Below are 13,726 nucleotides of genomic sequence, written 5' to 3' on the forward strand. Positions count from 1 at the left end.
CAGATTATTTGGAGTTGGCCGAGTTAATTGTATGGAATACACTTCTCCATCTGTATTCACGGGGGATGCGGGTGGACCATAGGCGCAAATATGGAAAAACCACAAATAACTTTTTATATGTTATTTGCGGTTTTTAGAAAACGTCGTCGTTTTTATTATTGAAACCGCGAGTAAGCAGCAATTTCAGGGCTAATAGCAGGCAGGCAGCGATTCCTTCCATGCATGCTGGGAAGAAGCTTTTCTCTCTATGGATGCTGGGAAGCAGCATTTTCTCAGTGCACACTGGGAAGCAGGGAAACAGCGATTTTGTGGGAGAAAGCATGGAAGCAGCGACTTTCAGAGTGAATGGTAAGTGATAAACTTTTTTATTGGTACAGTAAAAGGAAAAAGAACTTTAATGATGATGTAATTTTTGGGGGTGGAATCAGCAGCCGAAAAATCGCAAATAACCAAATCCGCCGATACAGAAACCACGGATATGGAAGGAGTAGTGTAATTTGCTGAAAGTCTGAAAACTGCTTATTCGGTATCCTGGTGTAAGCCAGTCTGACTCTGGTCCCAATAACAAAGAAATTTTGTTTTATGTACTGTGTTCCCACCACTCTGGACATAAACTAAGCAATTGCCTTGGCAGCATTTGAACCCAGGGTTATACACCTCATTACTCTTACACTTCTCTGCCTCTCCTATTTTTTTATCTGTACCCTCACCAGCCTCCTCTTCCCTCTTTTTCTCCCTGTTGCTGCCTCCCAGGCCCTAAACAGGGCTGAAGAATTGAATTGAAGCCCACTCCTCTGCCTGGTGACTTAATTGGGGCTGAAGATATTGCCATTGGTTATTTGGTCTCGGTTGAGAGCCAAAAATGATAATGCCCTCCCAGAAAACCTCATCAGCCATGAAAATCCATTCCCCCCAGGCATTTGGACTTTCAAAACCTTGTTGATGACATCAAGATGTTGATCTTTTATCCCTCTTCTTCAATCACTTTGTGAATTTGATACATTTTCGAGCATTTCCTTTGGAGATAGAAATATAACCCCATATCTTTTGAGCAAAAACAAGTTAAGAAAAATGTACTATGATTTATAGAGTCCTCAGTCTTGTAGTCCCAGATGATTGCAAGTACATTTTGGCCTTTCCTGCTTGTGAACAATAAACTATAACTAACTGAACCAGAAGGAAGGGAGATAAGTACCATGGAGGCAGCTGGTCATTTTATAACTGCCATGTTTGCACAGTTTTCAAAGGAATTATTTTCAACTGTTGGGAATCTTTGAATAATGGAAGCACACTGGTTAACTGGCAATACATGCCATTTCATAGGAATAACTGTCAGAGTGCGTGGCGCAGTGGTTGGATCTACAGCTTCAGCACCCTGGGGTTGTGGGTTCAAACCCTGTGCTGCTCCTTGTGACCCTGGGCAAGTCACTTAATCCTCCATAGCCCCAGGTACGTTAGATAGATTGTGAGCCCACGGGACAGAGAGGGAAAATGCTTGAGTACCTGACTGTAAAAACCGCTTAGATAACCTTGATAGGCAGTATATAAAATCCTAATAAACATAAAAGCAGTTTGGGTGATTATTACTTGGACAGAAACATTTTCTCCTGTTATGTCTTAGCTGGTGGTGTGCAAGGCCAGTTTTTCTGGACCTATTATTGAAGGTGGTCAGGACAGAGGGGACTTTGGTCCTGTTCTTTGCTGTACTGATTCACAACCAACTACTAAGTAATACTACAATCCAGCATAACTCAATATAGCTTTCAAATAAATACAGAGTCTTGGGTGTTTGCAGTGAGAGCTGAGATTGGTTGGCGCTGCAGCCACAGAAGGTTCTCTGCAGCTCATCTCATTCTTGATCAAACAATCATGAAATGCAAACTTTCCCACTGGTCCCAACCACTGAAACATCTGAACATTTTACAATATGAAACCTCTTTTTTTCCAAGAAAATTCCAGCCACAGATTTTTCAGATTGTCCTTTTAACAAAGAGGATTTTAACCATTTAATCTAAAGCAGGAGTGTTTGAGGATGTGTTCTCCTCAGATGGGTTTATGTTCATCTGTTACAGTTCATTAATAAATATGTAAGTGATTGTGTTGTCCTAGGGAAGGGGAGAAGAGTTTATATTACCTGCTCATTCTATCATGGTATCAGTTCAGAATATACCATAGAGCAGACAGCCATCTTTCCAAGTACATTTGGCATTTTGGAAATGGGAGTTGGAAGTTTAGGAAGGGATGAAGAAAGTAGTTGCAAAGCTCCTGGTTCAAAACTGCAGTCTGCAAATGAGTCTGTAACAGAAACTTGGAGCTTGTAAAAGGAAACCAGACGAATAGAAAGGCAGAAAAGGATTGCTCCACCACACTGAGAATCAGGGAATGAGAAAAGCCAAGAAAGAAATGGATGTCTTCTTTATATTGCTTTTTGTCATAGCATTCTACCAGAGACTCAGGGCCTGGGACTTGACGCCAAAGCTTTTGCCTCCATTCCTCCTCTACCTTTCTTATCTTTGTAGGAACACTTGCTTCTCTCCTTTGGCTTGATACAGGTCCAATACACAAGGCCTCATTTTTGTACTATATAAATGCTTTTCTATATTACCATGTTAACTGGTAATGAAAGATATACAAGCCCCACTCGTTTCATGTTTTTCTTTCTTTCTCTTTTACTTTTATAAGTTTTGTCCAATTCCGAAGAGCCTCAGCTAACACTAATCTCAATCTTTTACCTATAGACTACACGTGTAAACTTAAAACATTAGTGGTTTACTGAAAAGAGTTCCTTTGTCCTCTGCACAATAATGCTTTCTGAGGGATTCACACGTTTCATTGAGATTTTTTTTCTGTTTAATTCATTTCACCTATATAGGCTCAACTGTAAAAGTTCATGGAACAAGCACCAAGGACTTTGGTCACCAGATGGCAGCACTGCGAGGGCCTCTCTCAGCACGGAGTGGCTCATGTGTTCGTCGGCTTCTAGTTTTCCGCTTCTCCTCCAGGTGTTTCCATTTGTGGGCTTTATTCTTGACATTGAGTGGTGGTGGTGGTTTCTTCTTCGGTTGATGACTTTTGCGAATCCAGAGTTGCTCACATACTTGGTCCACAGTATTGAGGTTGGGGTGGTCGATGAGCTGCAGGAAATCCCGGTACCAGACTTTACGGCTGACAGGAGAAGATAGCGACTCAGAAGTCTCATCCTCTTGGGAGATGGAGTCAGCTTTCTGGGTGCTAATTATCTCCAAAGAGAGGTGCATGAGAGTCTGAGTGAAGCCATGCTCAATGGCATGGCAGTGGTAGATGCCAGCATCCTTGCGGAGGACATTACGTAACAGGATACCACGGTCTGTCTTCACAATCCGATTGTCCATCTGAATCTGGGAAGATATTAAAATGTAACATTTAAAATTTACTTCAAAAGACTCAGCAGGATATGGTGTTAGCAAAACAACGTTTCATGCGTTTCTTCTTTTTAAGCACAGCACTTTGCGACCATTTGTTTTGAGTTTTACTTTACTGCAAGGTCACGGCACGATGGCGTTTTGGTAAGCTTTGCATTTTTGTTTTTATTCTCATTGTTTGGTGCTCCATTGTTTTATGGTTTTATGCATTTTCCCCTCTTTTATGGCTCTGTTTTGAGCGTATTTCTGAGATTTAGTTTTTCATTTTCTGTAAGCTTATGGCTCCTTGTTGACTCGGTAAGCTCTACGATTAGTGTGGATCTTCCGGGGGTCTCCTTAAACCTTTTTGTGTACTTCCTCTCTTTTGGTAAGTTCTATGATTAGTATGCATCTTCCGGGGTTCTCCTCATCTATTTTGTGTGCACTCCCTTTTTTTACTTGCTCCTCACGGCGTTTTTTCTCGTTGTTTTTTTGTTTATTCGGTTTGTGCTTTTCAGGCCGTTCTCATTAGCTATCATCTTTTTTTAGGTATATATTTTTAATTAGCTTTTAATTCTTTTACTTTATGTTTTATTTAGACATAAACGGCATTTCAAGTGGTTTACATTATTGTTCATATACCCAAAGATCTTCAAGGTACTGTAGCTGTCCTTATATATTTCAGAGTATTATCCTTTTAGTTGCTTTATAACCATCCCACCTAAAATAATATAATATTATAGTTGTCCTTGTGCTATCCCTAATTATATATTTGTTATCCCTATATATATATTACATTTTTCTAGTTTTTAATTCTTCATCATTTTGTTTGGTTGTTCATATATACTGATTGCTTTAATTGCCATTATATATATATATATTTTCTTATATATATTTTTTATACAAGTCTTATATTTATTATTTACCATGGGTTTTTTTGAGAAGGTTTTTTTATTATTGAACATTGTGATTTATATATGTTATATGAGTTGTATTTATAAAATAATATAATATGTATTTTTATTTCCGTATTTTTATATATGTGATATTAGTTATATTTATTAAACAATATGTATTTTTGTATCCATGGAATTTATACTTATATTTTAATTTTTTATGGAATTAAATTGCTGTTTTTATTCATGTTTATTTTTGTATTCACATTTTGATGCTTATTTTTTGTGCTTGTTTTTAATAATTACCATATTTCTATGTATGTTCATATGTTTTATTAATGTTTTTGTATATGATTTGTAGACTCCTGACGCAGGCCTTAGGGCCGAAACATGTACATGTCGGGTTGAGTAACTTTGGATGAATAAAGATCAATCAGATGAGTTGAAAGACACTTTTATTTGTGCACCTTTCTGATTGGACAAATTCCACTCATTTTTGCTACTTTGTCCTTTGTGGATTTGTTTCCCCTGTCATTTGCGAAGATATTAAAATGTAACATTAAAAATTTACTTCAAAAGACTCAGCAGGATATGGTGTTAGCAAAACAACTCCAGGAAACCATAGTTAAAGATAATTTAAATCTTAGAAGAAAAGTGGAGCTATTAGAGAATCAGGTGCGTAGTAATAACTTGCGTCTGATAAATTTTCCACCTAGAGACATGCTTAGGAGATATCTAATAGAAATATTGGGAGTTCCGGAAGATAATCTTTCACCATTTTCTCAAGTCTATTATCTTCCCAGTAAAAAGTCGTATCAACAGCAACCTGCTCCTACTGAAGGACAAATATTGAATATTTCTGAGATATTGGAGAAGTCAGACAAAGAACTGGTAACACCTGCAACATTAATAGCTACTTTAGCTCTTTCTATAGATAAATCTTGAATACTGAGACTATTCTTTAAGAATAAACAGAAGGAATTTCTTAGTTGTAAAATTCAAATGTTCCCTGATGTTTCAAGGGAAACTCAAAAACGTAGATGTGATTTTCTTCTTTTGAAACCGGGGGTCACCTCATTGGGGGCTACCTTTTATTTAAGATATCCTTGTAAGTGCATTGTCTGTTATCATTCCATTAAATATGTATTCTTTGAGCCTCAACATTTGATTAATTTTCTGGCTATGTCCCATCTGGACAAGGAGAAATTCAACCTGAGCTCTAAGAAAATAGTAACTCCCAACCCGATCTATAGGCACACTTTTACTTCTTTAGGTTGTTTTCTTGTTTTTTCTTGCAAACTAATTCTTGGATCTAAAGAGGACTTGAGCTAATTTCACCGTAATAGTTTTTCTTGTAAACTACTTAATTAGTTAAGTAAGGATTTATGATTGTATTATGTTTGGTTAAATTTGCTTTCTGTACAAGTTTTACTTTATATTATATTGAAATCAATAAAATACTTAAATAATAAAATGTAACATTTAGGTCAGGGGATTTTATTGTATCTGAAGTCCACTGATGGCTGAGTGGTAGGACAGTATTTTCAAGCATGGACTAGAGCAGGGATTCTTAAGCCACTTCTCAGGGCACATCTAGCCAGTCAGGTTTTCAGGATATGAATATGCATGAGATGCCAGCTGCGGAAACCCTGAGAGGACATGTACCTAGCTCCACGGGACAACATCTTTAAACCTACTAGAGACATTTCTATGGACTTTCACAACAAAATTCAAATTTCTGATCAACTGATTTTTCTGCCAAATTCAAATTGGTGGACTGCCCTGTTCCCAATCAGGTCAGTGAATCCACTACAGCAGACCCTCAATATTTGCGGGGGTTAGGGGCAGAGCCAGCCCACGAATATTAAAATATCGTGGATAACTTTCAGGGTTGGCTCTGACCCACCCTGTCTCCCTCCTGTGTCCTGGAACTTCACCAGACCTTACCTGGTGGTCTGGTAGAGACATGGGGCAGGATCGATCATCCTACGCTCCTGCCCCGAGCAAAGCCATCCTCAAAATGGCTGCCGTGAGTTCCAGTTGTAGTCTCAAGACTACAACGGGAACTCACAGCAGCCATTTTGATGATGGCTCTGCACGGGGCAGGAGTGTAGGACGATCGATCCTGCTCTGCATCGCCGCTAGACCACCAGGTAAGGTCTGGGGAAGGTCCAGGATGCAGCGTTTCTTAAAAATTCACAAATAACCAAATCCTCGGGTACTGTATTTACAAAGTCAAATTACAGACTTCAGAGCATACTCTGAAGAAAGCCACAGCATGGTGGCTGAAACGTCGGTTTCCACTTGAAAAGATGCAGTGAGACTCAGAAACCTGCAACAAGCATGCATGAAATAGATTTGCATGCCCTACATCCATGGTATGCAAATTTATCTCATGTATCGTCATTGTGGGTATCCTGAAAACCTGACTGGCAAGGTGTGTCCTGAGGACTGGGTTGAGAACCCCTGGGACCAGAGATATAATTACGTATCTATTTTAGAAGACAAGTGAAATAATCAAAATATTTGGTTTCTCAAAGGAGTCTTATTTTTTGCTCTTGACAAAATTCTTTATCTTTTGTGTTTTACACATTTATGGGATATTTTTCTGACCTCTGTTTCTCTCCCATTGCACTGCCTTAGCCTTTCTGCTGGTTCTAGGTCAGTACTATATAATGATGAGACGAGTCTATAGGAAGAACCACCTCTATTCTTAAAGAGTAACTTGTTGATTTATGCAACACATTGCAGGGTGGCTAAAGGTAAAAGAGGGAGAAAAAGTAAAGAGAGAGAGGAGAGAAAAGGCAAGAGAGAACGTAGAAGTAAATTGATCTGCTGACCATAAGCACACAAGTCATTTCTGGTTTTTCCACCTCTGGAAGTTTCTCAATATGAAAAACTTTGAATCTATAACTTAAAAAGCTCAGTGTCTTCATGACTTGTTTCCCCCCAAATAAGCCCTAGTCCCTGGATTCGCCGACAGCAGCTCTTCCCCCCACCCCCGCCTCCACTGCGCAGCCAAACCCCCGCTGACTCTTCCATCTCTCCCTCCCATCCGAAACCTCGCTGACCCTCCGACTGCGAGACCTACTACCTCCCTCCACGGAGCAGCGTTGGCAGTGTCTAAACAGGCTGCTTCACGGCATTCTCCCACCGAGGCAATCTTTCTGCCGCATCACTGATGATGTCATCAGCAACGTGGCGGTAGAAGGCTGTGAAGCAGAATGTTTAGAGTGCTGCCGACGCTGCTCTGTGGAGGGAGGTATGTAGGTCTTGCGGTTGGTGGGGTTCGGATGGGAGGGAGAGATGGAAGGATGGGATGGTCAGCAGGGGTTCGGCTGCGCGGTGGAGGGGCTTCTCAAGGGTTCGGCTGCAGCTGCACAGAAGTGAGGGATAGAAGCAGGGCAAGGATTCTGCTGCACAAGGTATGGGAGGGAGGTATAGAAAGATGGTGTGCAAGGGTTCTGCTGCACTGGGGGATGGGAAGGATAGAAAGATGCTGCAGTGGGAAGGCACAAGGGGATGGGTGAGAGGGGAGGAAAGTTGCTTCACATGTGGGGGAGAGGAAAGAGGAAGAATTGGGGTGGAGAAGAAGAAGGGAGAGATGATCATTGTACATGAAAAAAATAAGACCTACCCCAAAAATAAGGCCTAGTGCATTTTTTGGGCCCAAAATTAATATACGATACTTTTCGTGGAAACACGGTATTTATGTGAAATTAACTTCCTACCTCTTTCCTTGGGCTGTCACTTCCTTTCTGATGAGTCCACATGAGCTGAGCCTGCAGAGATTTGGGCAAGCACTCCAGGAAGGCACTACTGCCCTCCACACCATACAGCTTCCTTTCTACTACATTGTTTCTCTGGTGATCTGAAAAGAAAAAGCACCATCATTGGTTGCTGGCATATATCTTAGGAACTCTGCATAACTCCTTTAATATGGTAACATAAGATATGCCTTGCTGGGTTATGCTGATTTAGGTCACTTGGCAGTATCCAGAAGATTTCAAAGTGTAGAACCATTTCTTGTTTTTTGCCCTCAGAGATAAGTGGTGCTCTCCTTGACTATTAATCTGATTAAAACTATAGATGCTCTATATAAGAGGCTTGGGAAGGCTAAGCCTCCTCAACTCCAAGCACTGACTTCCCCTCCCTACCTAAGTCCACGATGGAAGGGTGATCTTCTCTTCCGTTGCTTGCCACTGTCTGGTTCTGAGATAAGTGTGTAGGACTAAGAACAAATCTCTAAGACCCCTTTGGGTCTGCTGAAGTTTTGTTTGAGTCTTTACACCACTGTCTCCCTGACTCTGAAGATTGCAAAGAAAATGAAATCATGAGTAGGCCAGAGCCCTGTGCATGCTGTTGCCAGCTTTGCTCATCTCCCTCCTCTTCCTCCTTCTCACCCGTGATGTTTCAGGGAGAGAGGAGAAGGAGGGAGATGAGCAGAGCTGGCAACAGCATGCACAGGGCTCTGGCCTGCTCATGATTTCATTTTCTTTGCAGCTTCCGGAGTCAGGGAGACAATGGAAGGGAAGATCACTTTTCCTATTTGTTCTTGCCGATGTGGACCCAAGATGGAGGAATCAGTGAGTGAAAGGAGAGGAGGGAGGAAGAGAGAAAGATGGAGTTATATTGTGGTGAGGAAATGAGATGGGATAATAGTGGTGAGGGATGGGACTCGGAGGAAAGAGAGAGAAGGATTAGTGGGGGAGGGAGGGAGAGAGAGGCAATGCTGGGTGGCCACTCTAATCTTCATCTGCTGTTAAGTTTGCTATGTGAAAAAATACTTTCTCTGATTAGTTTTAAATGTAATGTAATGTAATTTATTTCTTATATACCGCTACATCGCACTATATATTGACTTTATCCTGATGTTAATATTATCTGAAAGGGTAAATAATTGTTTTCTGTTCATCTGTCCCACCTCACTCTTGATTTTAAGTACCTATTATATCTTGTCTTGGACTTCTCGTCTCCAAGCTGAGAAATCAATCCTAACCTTTTTAGCCTGACTTTCTTTCTTTTCATTTTCTTCCATGCATCACCATTAAAATTTGAAGTGAGTTACATAATAAAACTAGCAAATATCTATAAAAACAGTAACAATAAAAATATATCAACATGTTCCCTCCTAACCACAGAACCCAGGCTACATCCAAACAAGAGATGTCCCTTCAACCCAATGTCTTACCCAACTCATAAAGTATAAAATAATGTAAAAGATGTATATTCCCAATAAAAGATCAATTAAATCTTCTTGTTGCATAGAGCATTCTGGACCCCTACTAGATTACAAAAATTAGATTGCTCTAAGTCTAATAAGTGCTGGCATTGTAAAATTGAAATTGGAACTTTAGATCATCTTTTATTTTATTGTCCATGTATTCAGGCATTTTGGATATCAATCTGGGATCAAGTTAACCTAATGATGGAAAATCATGTGGCATTGTCCTACGATACGGTTATTTTTGGAATGTGTATGAGGGCTAAATGCCAAATATCTGCAGCAAATAATAAACTTTTGATGATCCTTACTGGTGTGGGGATCCAGCAAATAACGTTTAATTGGAAGAATTGTTCTAGACTAAATTACAGCTTCTGGTGGAACTCAGTATGTCATCTGTACAAAATGGAACGACTACTTGCAGTACAAAATGGGCATTTTAAAAGGTTTCAGGATGTGTGGAGGCCATTAATAGAATATTATAACTCTGCCTCAAACTTAAAACTTGCAAGTGCATTTTGGATCCTTTCCCCTCCTATCTATTCGAGAATATCCCCACACAGGCCATCGCTTCCCTCACCGACCTCATAAACTCTGCCCTAACATCGGGCCTCTTCTCCCCCGACATGGGACACATCTCACTGTCCCCTCTACTGAAAAAGACCGACCTTGATCCCACCATTCCATCTAACTACCGTCCTATAGCAAATATCCCTCTCCTAACCAAGTTATTAGAATCCATCATATCCACCCAACTCTCATCCTACCTAGAACGATTCTCTATCCTCCTACCCCACCAATTCGGCTTCAGACCCAACTTCAGCACCGAATCCCTCTTGGCCTCACTAATCTCTAAGGTGCAACAACTCCATTCTCGCAACAAATTCGCTGTTCTTCTTCAATTCGACCTCTCCGCAGCCTTCGATGTCGTTCACCACGACATCCTAATCTTCCAACTCTCCGAAATAGGCATAAGCTCCACAGTCCTTGACTGGTTCTCGAAATTCCTACTCTTCCGCTCCTACACCGTTAACACAAACGGTTCCTCATCCCCTGCCTGGAAGCCGAAATGTGGAGTCCCGCAAGGCTCACCCCTTTCTCCTATTCTTTTCAACATCTTTTATTTCCGTATTTTTATATATGTGATATTAGTTATATTTATTAAACAATATGTATTTTTGTATCCATGGAATTTATACTTATATATTTTAATTTTTTATGGAATTAAATTGCTGTTTTTATTCATGTTTATTTTTGTATTCACATTTTGATGCTTATTTTTTGTGCTTGTTTTTAATAATTACCATATTTCTATGTATGTTCATATGTTTTATTAATGTTTTTGTATATGATTTGTAGACTCCTGACGCAGGCCTTAGGGCCGAAACATGTACATGTCGGGTTGAGTAACTTTGGATGAATAAAGATCAATCAGATGAGTTGAAAGACACTTTTATTTGTGCACCTTTCTGATTGGACAAATTCCACTCATTTTTGCTACTTTGTCCTTTGTGGATTTGTTTCCCCTGTCATTTGCGAAGATATTAAAATGTAACATTAAAAATTTACTTCAAAAGACTCAGCAGGATATGGTGTTAGCAAAACAACTCCAGGAAACCATACATGTCCTCTCTGAAACTCCTTCATCTATCCCCCCTAGAAACTCTCTACTCCTAAGCCGACGACATCCTCATCCTCCTTGAAACCGATGCGAACCTCTCGAACCTCGCTGACAACATCTCCACATGTATTACGAACCTCCAATCCTGGGCCCAATCTGTTCAAATGAAACTGAATGAGTCCAAAACCAAACTACTTTGGCTCGGTCCAATTTCAGACCATTTACCCACCTCCATCCCTCTACCTTCCGGCCCCACTCTTCAGCTTGAGTTTTCAAGCAAAGTCCTAGGCATCATCTTAGACTCCTCTCTCTCCTTCAACGATCACCTCAACTCCCTGGTAAAAAAATGCTTCTTTAGCCTCCATATGTTAAGAAAAGTAAGATCCTGCTTCCATCATTCTCATTTCGCAATCCTCGTCCAATCCACCATCCTCTCTAGACTAGACTACTGCAACTCCATCTTTATAAGCCTAACTAAGAAAAACCTCCATAGACTTCAGCTAATTCAGAACGCCGCTGCCAAACTTATTTTCGCAAAAGGCAAGTTCGATCACGTTTCCCCACTCCTCTCCAAGCTTCACTGGCTCCCAGTATACTCCAGAGTCCTCCATAAATGTGCCTGCTTAGCCTTCAAGATTCTACATGGCGTCCTTCCTCCCGTTATCCCACTCTTCTGGAATTCCTCAAACCCGCTCTCTTCTAGACCCTCCCAAAAACTGAAACTATCCTTCCCATCTATAAAAGGTATATCCCGCGCAGGAAAACTTGGAACATCCCTCCCCTTTAGAACCACGGAACTCTGGAACAGCCTCTCATCCCCGCTCAGAAATTCTAGCTCCTTCCAATCCTTCCGTAAACGCTTGAAAACTTGGCTCTTCTCAAAAATCTAATCTCCTCCCGTTCTCTGGTTCCCTGCCCCTCTCTATCTTCTCAGTCCCTCTCCTATATCCCTTCTTTGTAATTTCCTTTCCTCCTAACCTCTGTAAACCGCGCCGAGCTCTGCGCATGCGGAGATGGTGCGGTATACAAACCTAATGTTTAGTTTAGTTTAGTTTAGATTATAATGATTAAGGTTAATTTACTATTCTTTTTCCTTATGGGATAATTTGTAGAAATGGGGAGGGTGGGGGGGGTTATGATAATCTAAATAAATATCTGCATATTTTAACTGATTAATAAATATAATATGTATGTATGGATATGGAAGGGGGTGGGGGAAAAATTTTTTTTGGAAATATATTGGTATGGAATTTCAAGTGATAATGAAATATGATGAGTTATAATTATTGTACACTTGATGTATATGTTAAAATGAATAAAGATTTGGAAAAAAAAAAAAAGATCAATTAAATGATAGCATAAATAACCTTTCTTCAGAGGTGATCTATTCCAGCCCTGTCATCATTTTTTTATTACCTTCTCTATCTTTTCTAATTTAACTTGTCTTTCTTGAGGTGGGATGACCAGAATTACACATAATACTCAAAGTAGTCATACCACAGAAAAGCACAGGGGCATTAGGATATTATCCATTCTTTTCTGAATAATTCTTGGCAATCAGTTTGCTCTTTTGTCTGCTGTTTCACACTAAGCTGAAGATTTTTTTGTACTGTCTACAATGACTCCCAAGATCATTTTCTGTTCTAGAAACCAGCATCGTATATCTAGTTAGGATTCATTTTCCCTGTGTACATCACTTTGCTATTTCCACATTGTAATAACATGAACAAGGGTGGGCCCCTGAGCCACACCATGGGTTAAGGTGAACAAAATAATATTTAGGTAAGGTATCAGAAAGTTGTATCAGAGGGAAGGCTCAGGATCAGCATGAGCCGTGAGTTTGGAGTGGAGGAGTACCCTAATGGTTAATGTAGTGGCCTTAGAACCAGAAGTTCAATTCTCACTGCAGCTCCTTGTGACTCTGGACAAGTCACTTAACCTTCTATTGCTCTGGGTGTAATGAGGAAGGAATGTGGTTACAGCTACAGCCTCAGCACCCTGAGGTTGTGGGTTCAAGCCCCACACAGCTCCTTATAACGCTGGCCAAGTCCATTGCCCCAGGTAGAAACATAGAAACATAGAAATAGACGGCAGATAAGGGCCACTGCCCATCTAGGCTGCCCACTCCAATGACCCTCCCCTACCTTTCTCTGTGAATAGATCCCACGTGTCTATCCCATTTGGCTTTAAAATCAGGCACGCTGTGGCCTCAATAACCTGAAGTGGAAGACTATTCCAGCGATCAACCACCCTTTCAGTGAAAAAGAATTTCCTGGTGTCCCCGTGCAGTTTCCCGCCCCTTATTTTCCACGGATGCCCCCTTGTTGCCGCGGGTCCCTTGAAAAAGAAGATATCTTCTTCCACCTCGATGCGGCCCGTGAGATACTTTAATGTCTCGATCATGTCACCCCTCTCTCTGCGTTCCTCGAGTGAGTACAGCTGCAACTTATCCAGCCGTTTCTCGTACGGGAGATCCTTGAGTCCCGAGACCATCCGGGTGGCCATTCTCTGGACCGACTCCAGTCTCAGCACATCCTTACGGTAATGCGGCCTCCAGAATTGCACACAGTATTCCAGGTGGGGCCTCACCATGGATCTATACAAT

General features: G+C 40.7%; 1 protein-coding gene across 2 annotated transcripts in view; it reads right to left on the bottom strand.

Moving 5' to 3' along the window:
* Positions 1–349: 349 nt before the first annotated feature.
* The window catches only part of SEMA3B (semaphorin 3B), a 251,525-nt gene continuing 238,148 nt past the window's right edge, over positions 350–13,726 (bottom strand). For both annotated transcript variants that reach the window (XM_033925997.1, XM_033925996.1), the window contains exons 17-18: positions 8,008–8,147; positions 350–3,377 (exon numbers count right to left, since the gene is read on the bottom strand). In XM_033925997.1, the coding sequence (XP_033781888.1) occupies positions 2,916–3,377; positions 8,008–8,147 (602 nt within the window). In that variant the 3' untranslated portion in view covers positions 350–2,915. The remainder of the gene's footprint in view (positions 3,378–8,007; positions 8,148–13,726) is intronic.

This window comes from Geotrypetes seraphini, chromosome 17, assembly GCF_902459505.1.
Source record: "Geotrypetes seraphini chromosome 17, aGeoSer1.1, whole genome shotgun sequence".
Classification (NCBI taxonomy): domain Eukaryota; kingdom Metazoa; phylum Chordata; class Amphibia; order Gymnophiona; family Dermophiidae; genus Geotrypetes; species Geotrypetes seraphini.